Source organism: Chiloscyllium punctatum, chromosome 36, assembly GCF_047496795.1.
Source record: "Chiloscyllium punctatum isolate Juve2018m chromosome 36, sChiPun1.3, whole genome shotgun sequence".
NCBI lineage: Eukaryota > Metazoa > Chordata > Chondrichthyes > Orectolobiformes > Hemiscylliidae > Chiloscyllium > Chiloscyllium punctatum.
This window is the reverse complement of record NC_092774.1, coordinates 11,662,809-11,685,954: the sequence shown is the minus strand read 5'-3', so window position 1 is coordinate 11,685,954 and position 23,146 is coordinate 11,662,809. Positions and strand designations below refer to the sequence as shown.

Below are 23,146 nucleotides of genomic sequence, written 5' to 3'. Positions count from 1 at the left end.
GCCTCCCCCCCGTGTGGACCCGCTGGTGCCTCAGCAGATTGGAGACCTGGGTAAAGGCCTTCCCGCACTCGGGGCAGGGGAATGCCCTCTCCCCTGTGTGGACCCGCTGGTGGGTCAGCAAGCTGGAGGACTTGCCGAAGGCCTTCCCGCACACAGTGCAGCTGAAGGACCTGTCCCCCGTGTGGACCCGCTGGTGGGTCAGCAGGTGAGAGGAACGTCTGAAGGCCTTCCCGCAGTCGGTGCAGGGGAACGGCCTCTGCTCGGTGTGACTGCGCCGATGAGTCTCCAGGACAGATGGGACACGGAAGCCTTTCCCACAGTCGCCACACTTCCACGGTTTCCCCACGGCCAACGCTTCAGCCGCACACAAACGCGTGAGGAGCCTCTCCCCACCTTGAATTCCTCTTCCCAGGCCGTATAGCTGTTTCAGGCTCCACACTCAGTGCACCATCCCACTCTCTCTCTCCCCCTCTGTTCTCACCCCGCTCTAATTCCCCTGAAGGTGCTGATTCAGGATCTTACTGGGGCAGAAAAAGCAAAAACATCAAGACTGACATCTCTCTGCATTTTGGATACCTCCCCCTGAAAGTTAATATCTGTCATCACCTTTTGTTACGATGCGGCGCACATTCAGACACACCATGTATCGTTTCAGGTTTGGGGACATGAGGATCCAGTTTCGATTGTTGGTCCATTGGTGACGCTGTTGCTCGGTGACGGTGAGGCTCCCCCGACCCCGCCCATCCCCCCCCGGCCCCGCCCATCCCCACGTGCAGACGTCACGCGGGGGCGAAGGCGGTTGGGAGGAGAAGTCGCTCGAGCGAGGAAGCGGCGGGAGGGCGGCCGTTAGGAAAATGGCGCCGTGCGGGCCCCCGGGGGCAGACACCCGTCACTGGGCTTGTGATTTTTACCGTCACTGTTTGTTTTTAATTCCTTGTACTTTTCACCTTTGTGGACTAATCTAATTTATAAATTAAGGTAGATTCGCTATGCTAAATTACCCATAGTGCCCTGGGAGTGGTACGTTAGGGTGGATTGGCTATGCTAAATTACCCATAGTGCACTGGGATGGGTAGGTTAGGGCGGATTGGCTATGCTAAATTACCCATAGTGCACTGGGAGTGGTACGTTAGGGTGGATTGGCTATGCTAAATTACCCATAGTGCACTGGGATGGGCAGGTTAGAGTGGATTGGCCATGCTAAATCACCCATAGTGCCCTGGGATGGGTAGGTTAGGGCGGATTGGCTATGCTAAATTACCCATAGTGCCCTGGATGTGCAGGTTAGGGTGGATGAGCCATGGGAAATACAGAGTAAGGGGGTGGGTATGGGTGAGATGCTTTTCAGAATGCCAGTGTGGAATAGATGGGCCGAATGGCCTGCTTCCACATTGTCAGGATTCTATGACTCTCCCCCCAAAAAAAGGAGCATTTTATCGGCAACGATCTTGTCAAGCCGCTTTCAGAATTCTACTGGTTTCAATAAGATTGCTTCCGGTTCGTAGAGGCATACAGCACAGAAACAGACCCTTCGGTCCAACTCGTCCATGCTGACCAGGTTTCCCAAACTAAACTAGTCCCATTTCCTGCATTTCGTCCATATCCCTCTAAACCTTTCTATTCATGCACCCATCTGAATGTCATTTAAATGGTGTAATTGTACCTGAATCTACCACTTCCTCAGCAAGTTCATTCCACACACAAACCACCCTCTGTCAAAACGTTGCCCCTCGCGTTCCTTTTAAATCTCTCTCCTCTCACCTTGAAAGAATATGCCCCCTAGTTTTGAGCTCCCTGAAGTGAAGGAAGAACTCTTTGGTATTCAGTCCTGGCAATGTCCTGGTAAATCTTTACCAAACCCTCTCTAATAGTCTTCTTCCTATTACAGGGCCACCAGAACTGTTCCCAGTACTCTAAACCACTGTCTACCAGTGATATAACTTTCAAAGAACTATGTACCTAACCGGTTTCTTTTAAATCTCTCTCCTTATGTTTAAATAAAAATCCCCCCCCCCCCTAGTTTTGAGTTCCCCAGCGCTGGATTGTTCTATGTTCTAAACTTAGTGCAGGAGGCTGAAAGAAACGAGCAGCTTTAAAACTAAAACCTCTTGGAGCTCAAAGCCTTCAATGAGAGTCTGAGCCCGGTGTTAAGTTCAGGTAACCTTTATTGCAACCCAACTTTGTTACAGCTTCAGATCCCCCCAGCAAAAAGGCAGAGAAAAAGTAGCTACTTTTCAAACAGCTCAAGACCAAAGTGCACACACCTCCCCCCAACAACCACACTTTCCTTAGTATTGGTCACCACCAAGTTGTCCCTTTGTAATTGGATCCTTGGTACAGCCTTAATCTGTGGGAAGTATTGCCTCACTCAGTAATTTCAACCCGTATCCTGTATTCCAAGTAAGTTGGATGGGCAGTGTCGAGTCAACCACACCGCTGTGGGTCTGGAGTCACGTGTAGGCCAGCCTGGGTAAAGGATGCAGTTGGAACGACTGAGTGAATCCTTTCCCACAACAGCAGTTTCCTCCCCTAAAAAGGATGTGAGTGAATCAGATAGGGGTTTTTGCTCCACCCCCCCCCCACACAAAAAATGGTTTAATCGTTAGATTCTGAACTGCAGTTTCTGAACAAATTCCAATTCCGCCATCTGCCGCGGCCGGATTCGAACCCAGCAGCCCCGAAACTGGGTCGATAGTCCAGTTGATAATGGCACTCGGCTGTGGCTGCTTCAGTGCGTCCACAGTTGGGAGGAGCAGGTGAAGCCCTTCCTGCACTGAGAGAGTAGGTGAACGGCCTCTCCCCGGTGTGGAGCCACTGGTGGGTCAGCAGCTTAATCGAGCAGGTGAACCCCTTCCTGCACCAGGGGCCCCCTGAAGGGCCTCTCCCCCTAGTGGAGCTGCTCGTGCCTCCGCAGGCTGCTCACCTGACAGAACCCCTCCCCACACTCGGGGCAGCTGAAGGGCCTCTCCCCCCGTGTGGACCTGCTGGTGCCTCAGCAGGTTGGAGGCCTGGGTAAAGGTCTTCCTGCACTTGGGGCAGCTGAAGGGCCTCTCCCCCGTGTGGACCCGCTGGTGGGTCAGCAGGTTGGAGGAACTGCTGAAGGCCTTCCTGCAGACAGGACAGGGGAATGGCCTCTCCCCCGTGTGGACCCGCCGGTGGGTCAGCAGGTTGGAGGAATTGCTGAAGGCCTTCCCACACTCGGTGCAGGGGAACGGCCTCTTCCCCATGTGGACCCACTGGTGCCTCAGCAGGGCAGAGGCCTGGGTAAAGGCCTTCCCGCACTTGGAACATCTGAACAGCCTCTCCCCCGTGTGGACCCGCCGGTGGGTCAGCAGGGCAGAGGAATCGCTGAAGGCCTTCCCGCACTCGGGGCAGCTGAAGGGCCTCTCCCTGGTGTGAATCCGCTGGTGCCTCAGCAGGGTGGAGGAATCGCTGAAGGCCTTCCCGCAGACATAGCAGGAGAACGGCTTCTCCCCGGTGTGGCTGCGCCGATGCGTCTCCAGGACAGACGGGACATGGAAACCTTTCCCGCAGTCGCCACACTTCCACGGTTTCTCCACGGGGCAGGATTCCTCGGGTCTCTCCATGGCCGAAGCTTCAGTTACACACAACTGCGTGTGGAGCCCCTCCCCATCGTGAATTCCCCTTCCCAGGCCGTATAACTGTTTCAGGCTCCACGGTCAGTGCACTGCAACAGTGGGGTCTCTCATCCAGTCCCACTGACGCTGAAAACATCCTCAAACAGGAACCAAAAAGCTTTGCTCCTTCTCACACAATCACAGTTGGAAAATTGTTGTCGTCCCGATGGATTGAGTGACTGTCAGACATTGATGTCAAAGTGAGGACTGCAGACAATGGAGAGCCCTTCAATCTGTTGATTTTGAAACTTCTGTCTTCAGATCGTCCAATACTCTGTTAAAAAGAGATTACAAAAGTGATCATTGTCAGTGCAGGGTAGAAATTCAGAACTAGGAATTCAACTTTCTGCGGAATATTCTTTTCTTTTCTAATTCCACAAAATTGAAAGCACCATCCCCCTCTGTTCTCACTCCGCTCTAACTAACTCCCCTGAAGATGCTGATTCAGGATCTTACAGGGGCAGAAAAGCAAAAACTGTCAAGACTAACATCAAGAAAAATCCACCTGAAAGTGAATATCTTTCACAACACTGGGATACTGCGGAGAGTGAGCAGGTCTGCCCCTCAGGTCCCTTTTAAATCATTCCCCTCTCAGCTCAAACATATGCCCTCTAGTTCTGGACTCCCATACCCAGGGGAAAAGACCTTGGATATTCACCCAATCCATGCCCCTTATGAACATTCATCAGACAATAGACAATAGGTGCATGAGTAGGCCATTCTGCCCTTCGAGCCAGCACCACCATGGCTGATCATCCACAATCAGTATCCTGTTCCTGCCTTATCCCCATAACCCTTGATCCCACTATCCAACTCTTTCTTGAAAGTATCCAGAGTCTTGGCCTCCACTGCCCTCTGGGGAAGAGCATTCCATATACCCACCACTCTCTGGGTGAAGAAGTTTCTCTTCAACTCTGTTCTAAATGGCCTACCCCTTATATCTAAACTGTGCCCTCTGGTTCGGCACTCCCCCATCAGCAGAAACATGCTTCCTGCCTCCCGAGTGTCCAATCCTTTAATAATCTTATACGTCTCAATCAGATCCCCTCTCAGCCTTCCAAACTCAAGGGTACACAAGCCCAGTCGCTCCAATCTTTCAGCGTAAGATAGTCCCGCCATTCTGGGAATTGACTTTGTGAACCTATCTTGCATTCCCTCAATAGCCAGATTGTCTTTCCTCAAAATTTGGAGACCAAAACTGCACACAGTACTCCAGGTCCAGTCTCACCAGGTACAGCTGCAGAAGGACCTCTTTGCTTCTATACTCAATTCCTCTTGTTATGAAGGCCAGCATGCTATTAGCTTTCTTCACTGCCTGCTGTACCTGCATGCTTACTTTCATTGACTGATGTACAAGAACACCTAGATCCCCTTTACCTAACTTGACTCCATTTAGGTAGCAATCTGCCTTCCTGTTCTTGCCACCAAAATGGATAACCACACATTTATCCACATTAAACAGCATCTGCCATGCATCTATCCACTCACCGAGCCTATCCAGGTCACCCTGTATTCTCCTAACATCCTCCTCACATTTCACCCTGCCACCCAGCTTTGTGTCATCAGCAAATTTGCTAATATTACTTTTAATACCTTCATCTATATCGTTAATGTACATTGTAAAAAGCTGCGGTCCCAGCACTGATCCCTGCGGTACCCCACTGGTCACCGCCTGCCATTCCGAAATGGAGCCGTTTATCACTACTCTTTGTTTCCTGTCAGCCAACCAATTTTTAATCCATGTCAGTATTTTGCCCTCAATACCATGTGCCCTAATTTTGCTCACTAACCTCCTAAGTGGGACTTTATCAAAGGCTTTCTGAAAGTCCAGGTATACTACATCCACTGGATCTCCCTTGTCCACATCCTCAAAAAATTCCAGAAGATTAGTCAAGCATGATTTCCCCTTCATAAATCCATGCTGACTCTGACCTATCCTGTTACTGCTATCCAGATATGTCATAATTTCGTCCTTTATAATTGACTTCAGCATTTTTCCCACCACTATAATCCTCTGTTTTCTCTCTCCCTCCTTTCTTAAAAAGTGGGACAACATTAGCCACCCTCCAATCTGCAGGAACTGATCCTGAATTTATAGAACATTGGAAAATGATCACCAATGCATCCACGATTTCTAGAGCCACCTCCTTCAGTACCCTGTGATGCAGACTATCAGGTCCCGGGGTCATATTGGCCTTCAGACCTAACAGTCTCTCCAGCACCATTTCCTGCCTAATTCAAATTCCCTTCAGTTCAGGTCCTTCAGCCACTATTACATCTGGGAGATTAGATCTGTCTTCACTGGGGAAGACACGAGCAAAGTACCAATTCAACTCTTCTGCCATTTCTTTGTTCCTCGCAATAAATTCATTTGTTTCTGTCTTCAAGGGCCCAATTTTAGTCTTAATCATTTTTTTTTCTTTTCACATACCTAAAAAAAGCCTTTACTATCCTCCTTTACAATTTTGGCCAGTTTACCTTCGTACCTGATTTGTTCTTCGCATATTTCCTTTTTAGTTATCCTCTGTTGTTCTTTACAAGCTTCCCAGTCCTCCGATTTCCCACTCATCTTTGCTATGTTATACTTTTTCCCTTTTGTCTTTATATGGTCCTTAACTTCCCTCATCAGCCACAGCCACCCCTGCCTCTCCTTAGGATCTTTCTTCCTTTCTGGAATGAACTGGTCCTGCATCTTCTGCATTATACCCAGAGATACCTGCCATTGTTCCTCCACTGCCATCCCTGCGAGGGGATTGCACCATTGAACATTGGCCAGCTCCTCCCTCGTACCTCCATAGTTTCCCTTATTCAACTGAAATATTGTCACTTCCGATTCTACCCTCTCCCTTTCAAACTGCAGATTAAAGTTTATTGTATTGTGGTCACTACCTCCTAATGCCTCTTTTACTTCGGGATTCCTGATCAAATCCGGTTCGATGCACAACATCTGGTCGGCTCCAGCACAAGCTGTTCTAAGAATCCATCTCGGAGACACTCCACAAACTCCCTTTCTTGGGGTCCAGTACCATCCTGATTCTCCCAGTCTACCTGCATGTTGAAATCCCCCCATAACAATGTACTAATATCTTTGCGACAGGCCAATTTCAGCTCCTTATTCAACTTACACACTACATCCAGGCTACTGTTTGGGGGCCTGTAGATAACTCCCATTATGGTCTTTCTACCCTTCGAATTTCTCAGTTCGAGCCATACTGACTCTCCAACCCCTGATTCTAGGTCCCCCCGTGCAAGGGACTGAATATCATTCCTTACCAACAGGGCCACCCCACCCCCCTCTGCCAGTTAGTCTGTCCTTACGATAGCACGTATACCTTTGGAATATTCATTTCCCAGGCTCTATCCACTTGAAGCCACATCTCAGTTATCCCCACATCATCATAACTGCCAATTTCCAAATGAGCCTCAAGTTCCTCCACCTTATTGCTAATGCTTGGTGCATTCATATTTTTAATTTGTTACTCCCCTCACCCTTCCCATCAATCCCTATTTCACTTGACCTTACGGCATGATCCTTTTCTTTTGAGTTTTCTGCTCCATTGATTCCGTTGTCTTTCTTGACTTCTCTTGTTCTAACTTTCTTCTTAAACTTCCGGTTTGTCCCCTCCCCCCACTATTTAGTTTAAATGCAGCTGTGTTGCAGTGGACAACCTACCTGCCAGAATGCTGGTCCCCCACCTATTAAGGTGCAACCCGCCCCTCTTGTATAATTTATCCTTCCCGCTAAACGTCAGCCTCTTATGCGCCAGGGAAAATATCCTGGCCTATTCAGCCTCCCCCTGTAGCTCAAACCCTCCAACCCTGGCAACAGCCTTGTAAATCTTTTCCAACTCCTTTCAAAGTTTCACAACATCTTTCCTCTAGCAGGGAGACCAGAACTGAATGCAGTATTCCAAAAGTGGTCTCACCAATGTCCTGTACAGCTGCAACATGACCTCCCAACCCCTTTACTCAATGTTCTGACCAATAAAGGAAAGCATCCCAAACACTTTCTTCACTATCTTCCCGAGACTCCGATCTCGAGGAACAATGAACCTGCACTCCAAGGTCTCTTTGTTCTCCAACTTAACATTTGGAGAAGTACATGAATAGGAAAGGTTCGGAGGGATATGGACCAATCTAGGTGGGACTAGCTTAGTTTCTGAATATAGTCAGCATGGACTCGTTGGACTGAAGGGTCTGTTTCTGTGCTGTCTGACTAACTATTCTGTACTGGTCTTGAAATCATTTCCTTGCCTTCCCCCACAAACATCCACTTCTTTGTTGGTCAAAAATCAGATGAACTCAGCCTTGAATATATTCAATGACCCCCTAACTGCAGGGAGACATCCCCACTTCCGATCTGAATTCCTCTTGCTAATACACCACTTGCCTTGGTGACTGCTTGCTGCACCTGTCTGACAACTGGCAGTGACTGGTGTAGGAGGACGCTGAGGCCCCTTTGCACATCCACACATCATTCCTGATGAAGGGCTGGTGCCCGAAACATCAACTCTCCTGCTCCTCGGATGATGTCAGAGCAGCTGTGCTTTTCCAGCACCACACTTTTCGACTCTGATCTCCAGCATCGGAAATTCACCTCCTTTCTGCGTTTCTTTCCCCCCACAGTAAAGGCTGTAACTTTACATTGTGGCACTCCATTTGCCATGTGTTTGCCAATGGTGGTCTTCTCGACATGGGGGACCCTGAGCATAAACTTGGGGAACGGTTCACCGAGCATCGCAGCTGGGTCCACAGAAGCCGACTGGACCTCCCAGTCACCACCCATTTTAATTCCCCTTCCCAATATGACCATCTTTGGCCTCTTCCATTGTCACAACAAAGCACACTGCAAATTGGAGGAACAACCCACCTTCTGCCCGGGCAGCCTGCAGCCCTGAGGATCAACACGGAGTTCTCCAATTTCAAATCACCTCCCTTCACCACTCTGGAAAAAGGGGGTGAGAAAAGAGAGTACCGTACTCAGAGATGTTGGACAAGGGAAGGGCATTGCGGTCTGGGGTGAAGCTTAATCTTCATTCAGAGAGAGAGAGAGGAGCAGGAGCTTCAGAAGCTCATGGTCCAACTTCTGTATTTAGACAATGGGGGGGCTCTGATAGGCAGGAGGACAATTCCAACTCTGGACTCCTCCCGTGGGTAAAACTTGTATGTCTGATGATCTTGCTCTATGGGTTATTGACTGTGTACATTATGCAACTCACGGTGGTGCCCGTTCGGTCACTGACTTTCTCCTGACGGCTTGGTGGCGTCCCCCGCCTCCAACAACGAGCTCAAAGGGTTAGCGGCCGGTGTCTTATTTGTCAGGAACATAACCCTGGAAAAGGCTTGCCTTGTACTCCGGGTAGAACTCCCTTGGCAGAGGGTCCCTTTGAGACACTTCAACTGGACTTCATTGAGTTGCAGAAATGTCAGTGCTATAAATATGTTTCGCTTATTGTTGATGTCTTTTCTAAGTGGATTGAAGCCTACCCTACTCCTAACACTACTGCTGAGACTGTGGTGAAGATTTTGCTTAAGGAAATGACTCCCCCGCTTCGGTATACCTGCGTGCATTCGCTCGGACAATGGACCGCACTTTGTTGGTAATAGTAATGAAGAACTCTCGATAAAGTACAGATTTGAGAAGGCCTAAGGAATTCCTTATGAACTTGTAAGCCTCTCTTGGCTCATCCCGGAGATCGTACCTTTGGTAGTCTGGAATTTTAAAAAAAGCTCTTGCAGACAGTTTTAGTTTAATTTTAATCATCCCCTTCATGTAACAGTGATGCTATTAGTACAACCTAACACTGATACCTATAAGCCAGGCTAACTGGATTCTAATAACCCAGGAGAGTAGGACATTGTTCTCCCTTCAAGAGCCCTGGCAGGCTACTCTGTTGTACTATCACAAACAGACTATCTTTATCCACAAGTTTGCAAAGGCTATACTGTCACAAACACAAAAAAGTTAACAAAAGCACTGCATGTTCTGAACTAGACAGATAATAGTGAAGGACAATAATTCAAGGGAGAAGTCAATTGATAGCGAGTTTCATTTTGAGGTCAGAATCAAACATTGTTATTAATTTCACAAAGGGACAGCCGTGAATTTTATCACTCGGTGTCCTGTTTATACAGGTTCACTGATGTTCAGGCAAACGTTCTTAATTGTCTTACTCTCCCTGCCTATTTTCTATTGTGCAGCAAATGTGTTATATTATTCAAAATTAAACATTTTAGTCAAATGGTTAAGGATAGGTTTTCCTCCTGCCACCTGTTTGCTGAAGTCTTTTAACTCTACTGCCGGGTCATATGAGAATTGCTTTAATGGTACCAGCTATGGGTGTGCAATTGTTCATGTTCTACATAACATCTCCTGCCTATTTGAGACTTGTCTCACCCACTCGTGTAAGACAAAGGGGCCATATACCTCCTGCCCGTATAGACAAACAGCTTGTGTTCCACTGGCTGGGATACAGCAGGCCTTACGCGGCATAAGTAACTATACCCATCTCCATGTAGGGACCCAGGACAGAATCCTTCCCTTTATGGGGTCCTTTTTCTTTTCAGAATCTCATACTGTCACCAAGACCGCTTGCAATTGAGTTAAGGGAGAGCTTAATGGGAACAGAATTCTGAGGACCACTGTCTACCAGATGTACAGCACAGAAACAGGCCCTTTGGTCCAACTTGTCCATGTTGGCAAGATATCCTAAATCTATCTGGTCCCATTTGCCAACACTTGGCCCATATCCCTGTAAAACCCTTCCTAGTCATATATACATCCAGATGCCTTTTAAATGTTGTAATTGTACCAGCCTCCACCACTTCCTCTGGCAGCTCATTCCTTAGATGCACTGCCCTCAATATAGGAATTGCCCCAAAGGTCCCTTTTAAATCTTCCCCCCACTCTCACCCTAAACCTGTAGTTCTGGACTCACCCATCCCAGGGAAAACACCTTGTCTTTTTACCCTATCCATGCCCCTCATGATTTTATAGAAATCTGTAGGGTTACCCCTCAGCCTCTAGCACTCCAAGGAAAACAGCCCAACCCTGTTCAGCTCAAACCCTGACAACATCCTTGTCAATCTTTTCTGAATCCTTTCAGGTTTCACAACATCCTTCCTCTAGCAGAGAGACCAGAACTGCACACAACATTCCAAAAGTGGCCTAACCAATGTCTGGTGCAGCTACAACATAACTTCCCAACTCATCTACTCAATTAAAAGGATTGAGAAAGTTCTCAAAACCCACAAAAGACACTGGAGGAACTTTTGCGGGTCAGCTTGGAACATCAGGGCGGGAGGATGGGAATGAGGGAAGGAAGCTGAATGTGCTGGAGCCAAGGTGGAGGAAGAACAGAGGATGCAAAACCGGCTTGAAGCTGCAATGAGGAATATTGCATGTGCTGTACTTGTACCTGTTGCAGTTACTGGTGGGAATCGGGTGCATTTTAAACATCAAAACAGAAAAGATATCCAGCCCTCCCCCTTCCCAATCTCTATCCTTCAGTCCCTCCTCACCCGGGTAACTAAGACACATACCTGAGTTTGTGGAGACTGCTCCCTCCCTGGATTCACTCCAGTTGCTCCAAGGGAACAGACTTCCCCGCCTCCCCGGCCCTCCCAGGATGAGGGGATGCGCAGAGGGAGGGAGTGTCACTCAAACTGACGGGGCCACTTCCGCATTCTGACGTCATTAAAGGGGCGGGGTAAGGTGACAGTGAAGGGGGCGGGGCGAGGTGGACAGCGGGGCCCCCTCACTGCACCTGCGCGGCCCTGCAGCAGAAGGGGAGGAGAATCCCTTCCCTTCAGGGAATCCCCACAGTGTGGAAGCAGGCCACACTGCCCCACTGACCCTCCCAAGGGTAACCCATTCCCTCACCCCCACTGCTCTACATTTAACCCTGAATAATACACCGAACCTGCACATCCCTGGATATTATGCGGAATTTGGCATAACCAATCTACCCGAACCTGCACATCCCTGGGCACTATGGGTAATTTAGCATGGCCAATCTACCTTAACCTGCACATCCCTGGGCACTATGGGTAATTTAGCACGGCCAATCCACCCTAATGTGCACATCTCTGGGCACTAGGGGTAATTTAGCATGACCAATCCACCCAAACCTGCACATCCCTGGGCACTATGGGTAATTTAGCACGGCCAATCCACCCTAACCTGCACATCCCTGGGCACAATGGGTAATTTAGCATGACCAATCCACCCGAACCTGCACATCTCTGGGCACTATGGGTAATTTAGCATGACCAATCCACCCTAATGTGCACATCTCTGGGCACTATGGGTAATTTAGCATGACCAATCCACCCGAACCTGCACATCTCTGGGCACTATGGGTAATTTAGCATGACCAATCCACCCGAACCTGCACATCCCTGGGCACTATGGGTAATTTAGCAGGACCGATCCACCCTGATGTGCACATCTCTGGGCACAATGGGTGATTTAACATGGTCAACCCACCCTAATCTGGACAAAGTTAAAAACCACACAACGCCAGGTTTTGTCCAACAGGCTTCTTTGGAACCAGTAGCTTTCGGAGTGCTGCTCCTCCATCAGGTGGTTGTGGAGAATAATATCATAAGACACAGAATTTATAGCAAAACATTCCCGTGTCCTGCCACTGAAATGATATATTGAACAAACCTGGGATTGTTAAGTTTTTATCTTTTCGAATGGGTTGCAGGTATCATGACATCTTGTAGTCTGTCACCTTCTCAAGATAACTCAAGGTTTCATAGCAAAATGTGACATCTCAGCTCAGACAATGCAATAAAGGTGTGAGGTCAGAGTCTTCTGTGTCCCGATCTTGGGTCAGACTGATTCTATTTCCAAAGTGGAATTCAGAAAATATTGCACGTATTGAGTGCCTGCAGATTTTGCATTTTTTGAGCAAAATAGAATGTATCTGCAAATATAATTCTGCAGATACACATTCACTGGCATGGACTTCTATGTGTGTGTATGTGCATGAGGGAGAGAAAAAGTCTAAATCAGTGCTGTCTATCTCTATGCGTATTTGATAACAGATGCTTTATTTCTAGTGATGTAAATCCAAGCTGCATACGAATAGTTAAATGTAAGCGAGAGAGAGAATTCCTCAAGTTGGGCATGAGGAGAAACCTGTGAGATCCCTCCTTCTGGTTTTCTTCCTCATAAACATACAGTAAACACAAACATGTGTTTATTTCTCATTTTGTTTCATTTCTCTTGTTTAATTCCCTGCGATGATGTGGGACAATTATTAGATTTGGGTCAGCCATTTTGTCACATATTAAAGCCTGGAAACCATTTTGAATCTCAGCTTAGTGCCTGCTTGCTAAAGCTTGTGTTTCCCAGGCTCAGCGGAGACGGTTGGCCTTGCAGCTTTACTGCTTCCTGATAAACAAATTCTTTTCTGACATGGGGCTTTATTTCCATCCCCCAGAGTTGGCGAGTCAGGCAGGAGATACCCTGGTCCTCTCAGGTCACCGGCCGATATCCTTTGAGAGATGAAATATAGAGGGTGGTTGCTGCTTTTGTTGTGTCCAAAATAAAGAGGAAAGCTGGCCAGGGACAAAAATGCTGTTAGAAATGTTGATACAATTCTCCCTACTCAGCCACAAGATACTAGTGAGAGAACTCAACAGGGTCCTAGCGTCTGGACGTAATGTTGCTGAGAGCACTTGTGCTTTACAAAGTTAGTAATAATGAATTTGCTTGCCCCAGGGCTTTGAGAGGTGAAACCCTATTTGATAAGCCCTGGACCCACACTGAGGTCCGTGCCATGCTTCAAGTTGCCCCCGATCTGTTCGAGTGCCCAATATTAGTTTTAATTGGTGAGTAGAAATCTGCAGTAAGTATAATCGCTCGCTTCAGGATGTCCTGACTTGAATGAATTCGACATACAGGACACATTGGGGCAACTATGAAAGACTCCGTTGTACTTCCCCCGAGTTGTGGACTCATGCAGAGACATGAACAACTTGCTTTGGAAATAGTGTTCAACTTACAAATGGAACAGCTGAGAGGGATTTAGAGTTTGCACACTTGGCTAAGCAGCAATGTGTCAGGATTTATGAGGCTCAACTCCTTAACTTGGGCTGTTCTGGTATGTGAGTGCCTCATTACCCTTGGAAGGAAGGAATAATCAAAGCTGACAAACTGAGACATGTAGAAAGTTGAAGAGTGTTACACAGAGAGAGAGAGGGGTGCAGGCAGAGAGAGTGTGTTTGTTAACCACCTCCTTGCCTGGTCAGCCTTTTTCCCTGTCGACAACTTGCTTTTATAGAATCACCTCACGTACATTGTTATGAATATTGTCTAATAAGAGTAGATGTATTTAGTAGATGAATCTAAACCACCCCAATGGCTGAAACAGCGGACACTCTCGTGTTGGACAAGTGGGAAATAATTGCATCAGTGAACCAAAGCTCTTCAGAGTTTACATTCACGGGAAGGCCAAGCCTCAGCATTAGGACCGGGGCATATTGGGGCTGAGATGGAAAGGCCCGTTCCTAGTCCCTGCTGGGGTTCCCCGGTCAACAGTCAAGGTCATGGGGAGGCCGCATGGACACACACACAACACAATGAAAACGAGCGCCACCTCCTGGAGGAACACCAGAAGACCCCCGTCAGAGAGACATCTTCAGTCTTCATCGTGAATGGTTCAGCCTGATCATTCTGCCTTTCACTGCACTCTTCCTTATCTTTCTTTCACTGACTATGTTTGATTTGGCCTGATAACCTCTAATAAACAGGAATTACAGTTTAAAACATTTTTTTTTGCACAGAATGTCAACCACTCTAGCTGCTAGGTATGTGCCCATATCCCCATCCGTCCTGAACTCGTACCAAAAGCGAGCCCTTATGGTGTTTGAGCAACTTGCAGCTTTCTTTCCCCCTGCCTTTGGAACTGCTCGACTGGAAATCAAAGTCACCCCGCAGACAATCCTGTGCTCGGCTCAGTTCACTGTTGCGGCCCTCCTCTCCAGCGATCTCCCAGATGCCGAGATTTCCCATTCCTGATGAAACCCCTGATGATGATTCCCAATCCCTGGCGCCTTCTGCCCCTGTCCTTACTGAACCCGAGGACTATCAGTCCGATCTCCAGGCACCAACCCCTGACAATCCCCCTGGCTCTGGGTATAATCCCCCTTTTGCTGACACCCCCAATCTCCTCATTTTAATAAAAAAGGAGGGATTGTGGGAGAATGTGATCAAAATTGACAAAACTGCATGGAAGCCATATTGTCACAAAGCAATGTTTGCAGTAAAATGTAGCCTGTTAACAGAATGCTGTCTGAGCCCTGGCTAAGGAATTCTGTTTTGATAGCCTGACCTTGCAGCTGCAGGCTGTCTCTGCTCCTCAGGCCATTAGACTGTGCTGCTTCATAAAATGATGGATTGGTTCTCTCTGTCCCTTATCAGTAATTAGAGCCGAGCTGAACCTGCAGTATAAGATAACATTCAGTTTTGTAGACATGAAGAAATGTAGGTATGGACAATGTATGTGAACCTTACGACTGCCCCTCAGTTGCATAATTAATGGAGAGTGGGGCTTGTGTTTTACATAAAACTTGTAACATTCTGTATTTTATTGGATTACGTCAGACTTTATTTTGAACTAAGAGGTATTCCCCAATGGCAACGAATAAAGCTAGTTAATTGCTCAAGGTCTCCTCTCCTGACTACTTTACTTTAAACAATTTGACACACGAGTTACTTTGCTCCAACAGTACTAATAGTTACATCGAAGGGAGAGAGAATTCCTCAAGTAGGGCACTATCAGAATCCTGGGACAGCCCTATTTCTGGTTTACTTCCTAATGAACAAACATTAGGCATTTATTTATTTTTGATTTTGTTTCACTTTTCTTGTTTGATTCCCTGCTATGACTACACTCTGTGTCTGGAAAAGTGACAGGCTGAGATTGTGGGTTGGCTTTCGATTGACTGAATGTTTTCTTGTTCTGGAAGCTGTAAAAGAGGCGTGAAAGCTTCAGCAGAAGTCCAGCAAAGGTGAGGACAGACCAACATCTTACTCTGTGGGAACAGGGAGATCAGAGGACAGAGAGATCAGGCCCTGAAACCCAAGCTGACACCAGACTACCCTGTGATCAGTGCTTTGATTAGCAGTGCCAACCCTCTCTGCCTTTACCTCGCTTCCCATCTGACTCCCCCCTCAATATTCAGGATCCAATTCTTGCCATCCTGAAGCCATGTCTCTGTGAGGAGTCTCAGACCATAATTATTCATTTCAATGAGTGCAGTGAATTCATTCACTTTTGTTACAATGTGGCACACATTCAGATTCACCATGTATCATTTCAATTTTTGTGATCTTTAGAATCCAGTTTTGATTGCTGGTATATTTACTCTCCTTGTCCCTTTCTATTGTTCTCTGATGTTCATTTTCCACATCACTACACTGCTCACCGGCCTTGATTTGGATTGGCCATGCTAAATTACTTACAGTGCCCAGGGATGTGCAGGTTAGGTGGGTTAGGCATGGGAAATGCAGGGTTATAGTTTCATAGTAATAGAAGCAGGAGTAGGCCATTTGGCCCTTCCAGCCTACATTAAGATCATGGCTGATCTATCCATTGTCTGAGCTCCTCCTCCCTGCTTTGTCCCAACTACCCTTAATTCCCAGACTCAACAGAGACACTCGGCCTTGCAGCTGTACTGTTACCTGATAAACAAATTCTTGTCTTGCATGGAAGTATCCTTCTCTTTGCAAGGACCTATTGTATACTTATCAGCTACTAACCAACACTATCCAGACACTGCGTTGTTGGGCAAAGTGACTTAGGTTGCTCAAATTCCTGCAATTAACAGTTTGCTAATTGTTAAATGATTGTAACCTATATAATCATACAACTCTCTGTTTCTCGTCAGAGTGACTTGTGACCATGAGGTCGACTTGGCTCTCCCCGTGAGCTCCGAATAAACAGTCAATAACCCAAGGTTTGTGTGTCATGATTACTTATCTAATACTTATTGGACTACTACGAGCAAGTCACCCACAGCATAATCCACTTCCATCCCCAACATGGATCAAGACACCATCCTTTTTTTGCCAGACAAGTAAATGTCTCAAGCTCAGGAAACAAAGCCTGTCAAACATTAACAGGCACAGATCTAGACCAACCTTTTCCATAGTCTGTCCCTTCACCTCGATTGACTTTCTTTTTCCCCTCAGCTCCTACAAACCAACAGCTGAACCCAAGGATGAGAAAAGAAATGGGAAAGAGGGCGAGAAAAGAGAGTGTGGTCCTCCCAGATGTTAAACAGAGGAAGGAAGTTACAGTCTGGACTGAAGCTCAATCTTCATTCAGAGAGAGAGGAGCAACAGCAACTTCAGAAGCTCATGGTCGACCTTCCGCATTCAGACTGTGGCGGAGGTTCTGATTGGCAGGAGGACCAGGCCCCTTCCGGTCCTAGAGGGTTTCCCAAAGATTGGTCTCCCCGTCCATCAGAACGACGAGGGGTGGGGCCCTATGTCGATCTCACACATGCGCACCATGAACACTGCTCACGGCCAATAGAGCGGTATCTGGATCGCATGGGATTGTGGGTACTACATCAGCCATTAAAGAGATGAAAGGAAGAGTCCCATATGCCTTCTTAACCGTCCTTTTTCATGTATTGGGGGCGTATATATCAAGAGCTAATCTTGAATCGATTTTCAATTGATACACCTACAGGGGTTTAACTCTCTATTTCCAGTTCAGTGTCAGTATATCGCTCTTTATCTGTCCTCACATAAGGACCGAATTAAAGCACGACGTCTGTTCCACCTGAACGTTGATTTTTGTTTAGTTTGCAGGTTCCAACCCTCCGTTTCAATCATTTATTAAAAGTTACTCGTGGTACATGGGCATCACTGGCTGGCCAGCATTTAGTTCCCCTTGAGAAGGTGGTGGTGACCCGCCTTCTTCAACTGCTGTAGTCCACACGCTGTACGGTGACCCACAATGTCCTGAGGGAGAGAATTCCAGGATTTAGACCCAGCAACACTGAAGGAACAGCAATGTGTTTCCAAATCAAGATGGTGAGTGGATTGGAGGGGTACTTGCAAGAGGTTGTGTTCCCAAGTATCTGTGGCCCTGGTCGTTCTAGAGGAAGTGGTTGTTGGTTTGGAAGGTATTTTCTAAGTATCTTTGGAGAATTTCTGTGTTGCATCTTGTAGATCGTACACATTCCTGCTTCTGAACAGTGGGGCAGAGGGAGTGGATGTATGTGGAGATGGTGCCAATCAAGCAGGCGACTTTGTCCTGGATGGTATCAAGCTTTTTGGATGCTGTTGAAGCTGCACCCATCCAAGCTGTTGGGAGAGTATTCCATTACACTGCTGACTTGTGATTTGTAGAAGATGGACAGGGTTTGGGGAGTCACAGTATGCCTGACCTGTTGCCTGCTCTTGTTGCCATTGTGTTTGTGATTAGTCTAGTTGAGTTTCTGGTCAATGATAAACCCCAAGAACGTTGATAGTGGGGTGTTTAGTGACAGTAACACTGTTGAATATCACGGGGCAGTGGTCAGATTATCTCTTTTGGGGATGAGTCATTGTTTGTCATTGGCATGGCATATATGTCACTTGCACTCCTGAGCCCATTGGATATTGTTAAGATCTTGTTGCATTTCAAACTGAACTGCTTCAGTTTGTGAGGAGTTGTGAATCGTGCCGAACATTGTGCAATTATTGGTGAATATCTCCACCTCTGACCTTATGATGGAGGAAGGTCACTGATGAAGATGGTTGAGCCTAAGAAGTCACGACCCTATGAATTCCTGCAGAGACGTCCTGGAACTGAGATGACTGACCTCCAACAACCAAAGCCATCTCTCTCTGTCCCAGGTATCCCTGAACAATTCAGATACACAACAATATTTCAAAACTAATTGAAGGCATACAGATGAAACACCCCTCTTCTGGGAGTCTCCAGTGCAAGGTTTTCTGTTCGGGAAACCATCTGATAAGTGTTGACTGTCATCAACCTTTTTGATCTTGGCCACACACAGCGCCCCCTGTCCATTAGCCCCCGCCACTCCAGCGCTCCCTGTCCATTTCTACCCCGGCACTCCAGCGCCCCCTATCCATTCTCCCTCACCACTCACAGCACCCCCGTTCTTTCCTCCCACCACCCACAGCTCCCACTGTCCATTCCACCGCCAACCACAGCGCCCCTTGTCCATTCTCTCTCCATCCCCAGGTTCTTGCCCGTTCTCCCTCTATACTCCAAACACCCTGTCCACTCTCTCTCACGCCACCCTCTGTACCCCTGTCGTTTCATTCCTCAGGCCCTGTCCAGTCCGTCTCCCCACCTTCTACACCCATCTATTCTCTCTCATCCCACCCTCTGTCCCATGTCCATTCTTCCAGCCCCCACCATCCATTCTCTCTCTCTCTCCCCTCCCCCCACCATCTGCCACCCGCCCCATTCTCTCTCCCCTGAAATACACCAGGCTCGGAGTCAGAATTGGGGTTCAATGACAGAGTTTATTGCACAAGGAAATACCGGGGCTCCGGGGAGAGAAAGACACCAACAGCACAGTGTCAGCTCCGAGACTTCTCTCGACCCGGAGCACACGTCAAGAAACTTTTATACATTTTGTGATACAATCGGTCAGGGATGAGATTATTGTTTTTGTAACATGATTTGTTTATGGTAATCCTTGCAGAATCGTTGATAGTTGATACAATCATTGTCAGTTCCAACACAACCTTTGTTAATTTCCACACAGTCGTTGTCAGTTTCAGTGCAGACATTGTCCATTTCAATGTCTCCATGGAAATCCATTGTTGTTGTAATGGGCGCTAATTGCTCTCCCTGAGAAGGAGGATTCCTGCAGCCCTGGCTATTAGCATTTGGTATTGAGTCTGTATCATGCTGTTGGCACTTCTATAAGAGGTGTTGGCTGGACCCAGACACTTCGGCGGGCAGTGTTCATTACTCATGAATATTCTCTCCCCCACCCGCCTTAAACTAATCACCTGGGTTGTGAGTCCATTGTGGTGGCCCCAGACAGTGTCTGTATCTGCTCTGCTGTTTCTCTCCATATTGTGATCCAGAGGCCATCTTGTGTGTCAAGTTGGCCAACTGATGGCTCAGTGACCATCTTGTGTGTCTGTGTGCCCAGTATCACCCTGCCCTGTGCCATCTCCCACTTCTCCACCACGCCCACTCTCTCTCCCCCGCTCAATTTCTCTACCAACCCCACTCATTCTCTCTCTCTCTCTCTCTGTACCTAGTCTCTCTCTACCCCCACACTCTGCCCCCTCGTCCATTTTCTCTCTCTGTCCCCATCCTTTCTATCTCTTTTCTCCCCAGCCCCCACCACACCGTCCTTTCTCGAGCCTCGAACCATTTTTGACCGCTGTATCAAGCCCTTCAAAGGACAGAGAGAGAGAGAGAGAGATAATGGATGGTGATGACTCTACCTGGGAGTCGGGAGGGGTGAGAAATGGCTGATCTTCAAAATTGAGAATACCTAAAATAATATCTTCAGAAACATCATTAAAGCCAGAAAGCGCGTTCAAGTTTTTTTAAAAGAGCTGCTGAAATCTATCTGATTCTTTCACTGAAATAACCGCAGTCAGGCCACCGCTCAGGACAGGCTGGAAGGGGTGAATGGGCGAAAGTGAGCACTGCAGATACAGGAGATTAGAGTCAAGATTAGAGTGGTGCTGGAAAAGCACAGCCGGTCAGGCAGCATTCGAGACTTTTGTCTGAAACGTCAATGTTCCTGCTCCTTGGATGCTGCCTGACCTGCTGTGATTTCCAACACCACTCTGATCTTGAATGTAAGGGGTGAATGGCCTAGTCCTAGTCTTGTGAAGTTGGTCCCAACTAGCTAGAAATAGCATAACACAGCACAGAAACATACCCTTCGGACTATGCCGACCAGATACCAACTTCACAAGACTAGGACTAGGCCATTCACCCCTTACATTCAAGATCAGAGTGGTGTTGGAAATCACAGCAGGTCAGGCAGCATTCGAGACTTTTGTCTGAAACGTCAATGTTCCTGCTCCTTGGATGCTGCCTGACCTGCTGTGATTTCCAACACCACTCTGATCTTGAATGTAAGGGGTGAATGGCCTAGTCCTAGTCTTGTGAAGTTGGTCCCAACTAGCTAGAAATAGCATAACACAGCACAGAAACATACCCTTCGGACTATGCCGACCAGATATCCTAAATTAATCTAGTGACCCATTTGCCAGTATTTGGCTCCTTATCCCTCTGAATCTGTCCTATTCGTATCCCCATCCAGATGCATTTTAAATATTATCATTGTACTAGCCTCCACCACTCCCTCTGGCTGACAAGCACCAGCGTCTGTGCAAAAAGGTTGCCCCTCAGAAACCTTTCCCCCTCACCCTAAACCCATGCCCTCCAGTTCTGGACTCGGGGAAAAGCTGGGGACAAGCCAGACAGAATGCAATGTCGAATCACAGGGAAAAACAAATTGTGGCTCTCCCCCTTTTTTTTACCTATTGGCATTTGGATACTTAACATCTGACAGAAACACCAGCATTGAAAAGTGTGGTGCTGGAAAAACACAGTAGACCAGGCAGCATCCGAGGAGCAGGAGAATCGACGTTTCGCGCATAAGCCCTTCTTCAGGAATTTTATGCCAGAATTTTCAACTCTGGTCTCCAGCATCTGCAGTCCTCACTTTCTCCAAGAAACACCAGCATCCCCCAATGAGCATACTGCGCATGTTTCCCGGTGTCATCAACGCAGTGCACATGCCCACCGGTGTCAGCAAAACTCTGGGCATGCTCATTGCTTTCCGCAAAAAAAAGGCGCGCGACCTTGCTTTGATGGCCCAATAGGGAACCGTGGAGGACCAGAACAAAACTGGTCCTCCTGCCAATCAGAGCCACCCCATTGTCTGAATGCGGAAGTTGGACCATGAGTTTCTGAAGCTGCTCCTCCTGCTCCTCTCTTTCTGAATCAACATTGAGCTTCACTCAGACCGCAAATTCCTTCCTCTGTCTCAGATCTGTGAGTACGGCACTCTCTTTTCTCGCCCCCTTTGCCATTTCTACTTCTTTCCGGAGTTCAATTGTTGACTTGCTGCAACTGAAAGGAAAGGGGGTGAACCCAGGGAGGGAACAGACTCTGGAAACGTGGTCCAGGTCTGTGTCCCAATTGGCAAAATAGACAGGCAGGAGGCTGGAAGGACACAGCAAATCAGGCAGCATCACGAGGTGTAGAAGTCGATATTTCGGGTGTAACCCTTCTTCAGGACTGGGGTTGGGGCTGGTGCTGGTGCTGGGGCTGGGGCTGGGGCTAAAGTGGGGATAGGTGAAGATAGGGAGAGGGTCCGGCCTGATTAATCATTGGGTGGAAGAAATCAGGTTGGTGACAGGAAGGAGTGGTAGTGAGGGGCACGGGGCTGAGAAGGGAGTCGGGGGATGGAAAGGGAGGTTATTTGAAATTGGAGAACTCGATGTTGGGTCCTGTAGGCTGTAGGCTGCCCGGGCGGAAGATAGGGTTTGTTCCCTAATTTGCGTTTTGGTTCGTTGTGGTAATAAAGGAAGGCTAAGATGTTCTTGTCAGAAATGGAGTGGGAAGGGGAATTAAAATCGATGGTGACTGGGAGGTCTGGTCAGCCTCTCGGACCCAGCTGTGATGCTCACCAATCCGTTCCCCAAGTTTACGCTCAGTCTCCCCGAAGTCGAGAAGACCACAATTTACAAACACGTGGCAAATGCAGTATCTCAATGTGAAGTTATAGCCTTTGCTATGGAAAAAAAAAGCAGAAAGACAGTGTATTATTTAAATGGTGATACTTTGGGATGTGGAGAAAGTGAGAACTGCAGATGCTGGAGATCAGAGGCAAAGTGTGGTGCAAGAAAAAGGCAGTAGGTCAGGCAACATCTGAGGGACCTTGAGAGTTGACATTTTAGTCCCGAGCACTTCATCAGGAATGATGTGTGGATGGACAAAGGGTCTGATTCTGTGCTGTATGACTCTAATCATCTTCGGTGAGAGCAGAAGTGTGGTTGTGAAGGTTGGAGTTTAGGAGGAGCTTTCAAAGATGTTTGCCCTTAATGGGAGCAGAAAAAGTTACAACGAAATCTTGCATTTGTGAGACAGCAACTGAGTGAGGTTTTGGTGCAAAGTGGTTAGGGGGGGAAATTGCTATGCTAAATTACCCATAGTGCCCAGGGATGTGCAGGTTAGGTGTGATAGTCAGGGAGTAGAGCAAGAGGTGCAGGGGAATGGATGTGGGTGGGTTACCCTTTAGAGGGTCAGTGTGGACTCGTTGGGCCGAGTGGCCTGCTTCCACACTGTGGGGATTCTGTGAAGGGAAGGAATTCCTGCAAACTGTGCAGGGCAGTGCAGGCTAGCCAGCCGGCCGGCCGCGCCCCACCCCTTCCTCTCGCCCCTTTTCCCATTCCCTACCCCACCCCTGACCCATTGAAGGCGTCACAACGCGGAAGTGGCCCTGTCAGTTTGCATGAAACTCCCTCCCTCTCGGCAATT

General features: G+C 47.8%; 1 protein-coding gene across 1 annotated transcript in view; it reads right to left on the bottom strand.

Annotated features, from left to right (window-relative positions):
• Positions 1 to 2,147: 2,147 nt before the first annotated feature.
• Positions 2,148 to 23,146, bottom strand: part of LOC140460793 (uncharacterized) — a 41,226-nt gene continuing 20,227 nt past the window's right edge. Inside the window, exon 2 of the mRNA XM_072555478.1 lies at positions 2,148 to 3,479. Within this exon, the coding sequence (XP_072411579.1) occupies positions 2,823 to 3,479 (657 nt within the window). The 3' untranslated portion in view covers positions 2,148 to 2,822. The remainder of the gene's footprint in view (positions 3,480 to 23,146) is intronic.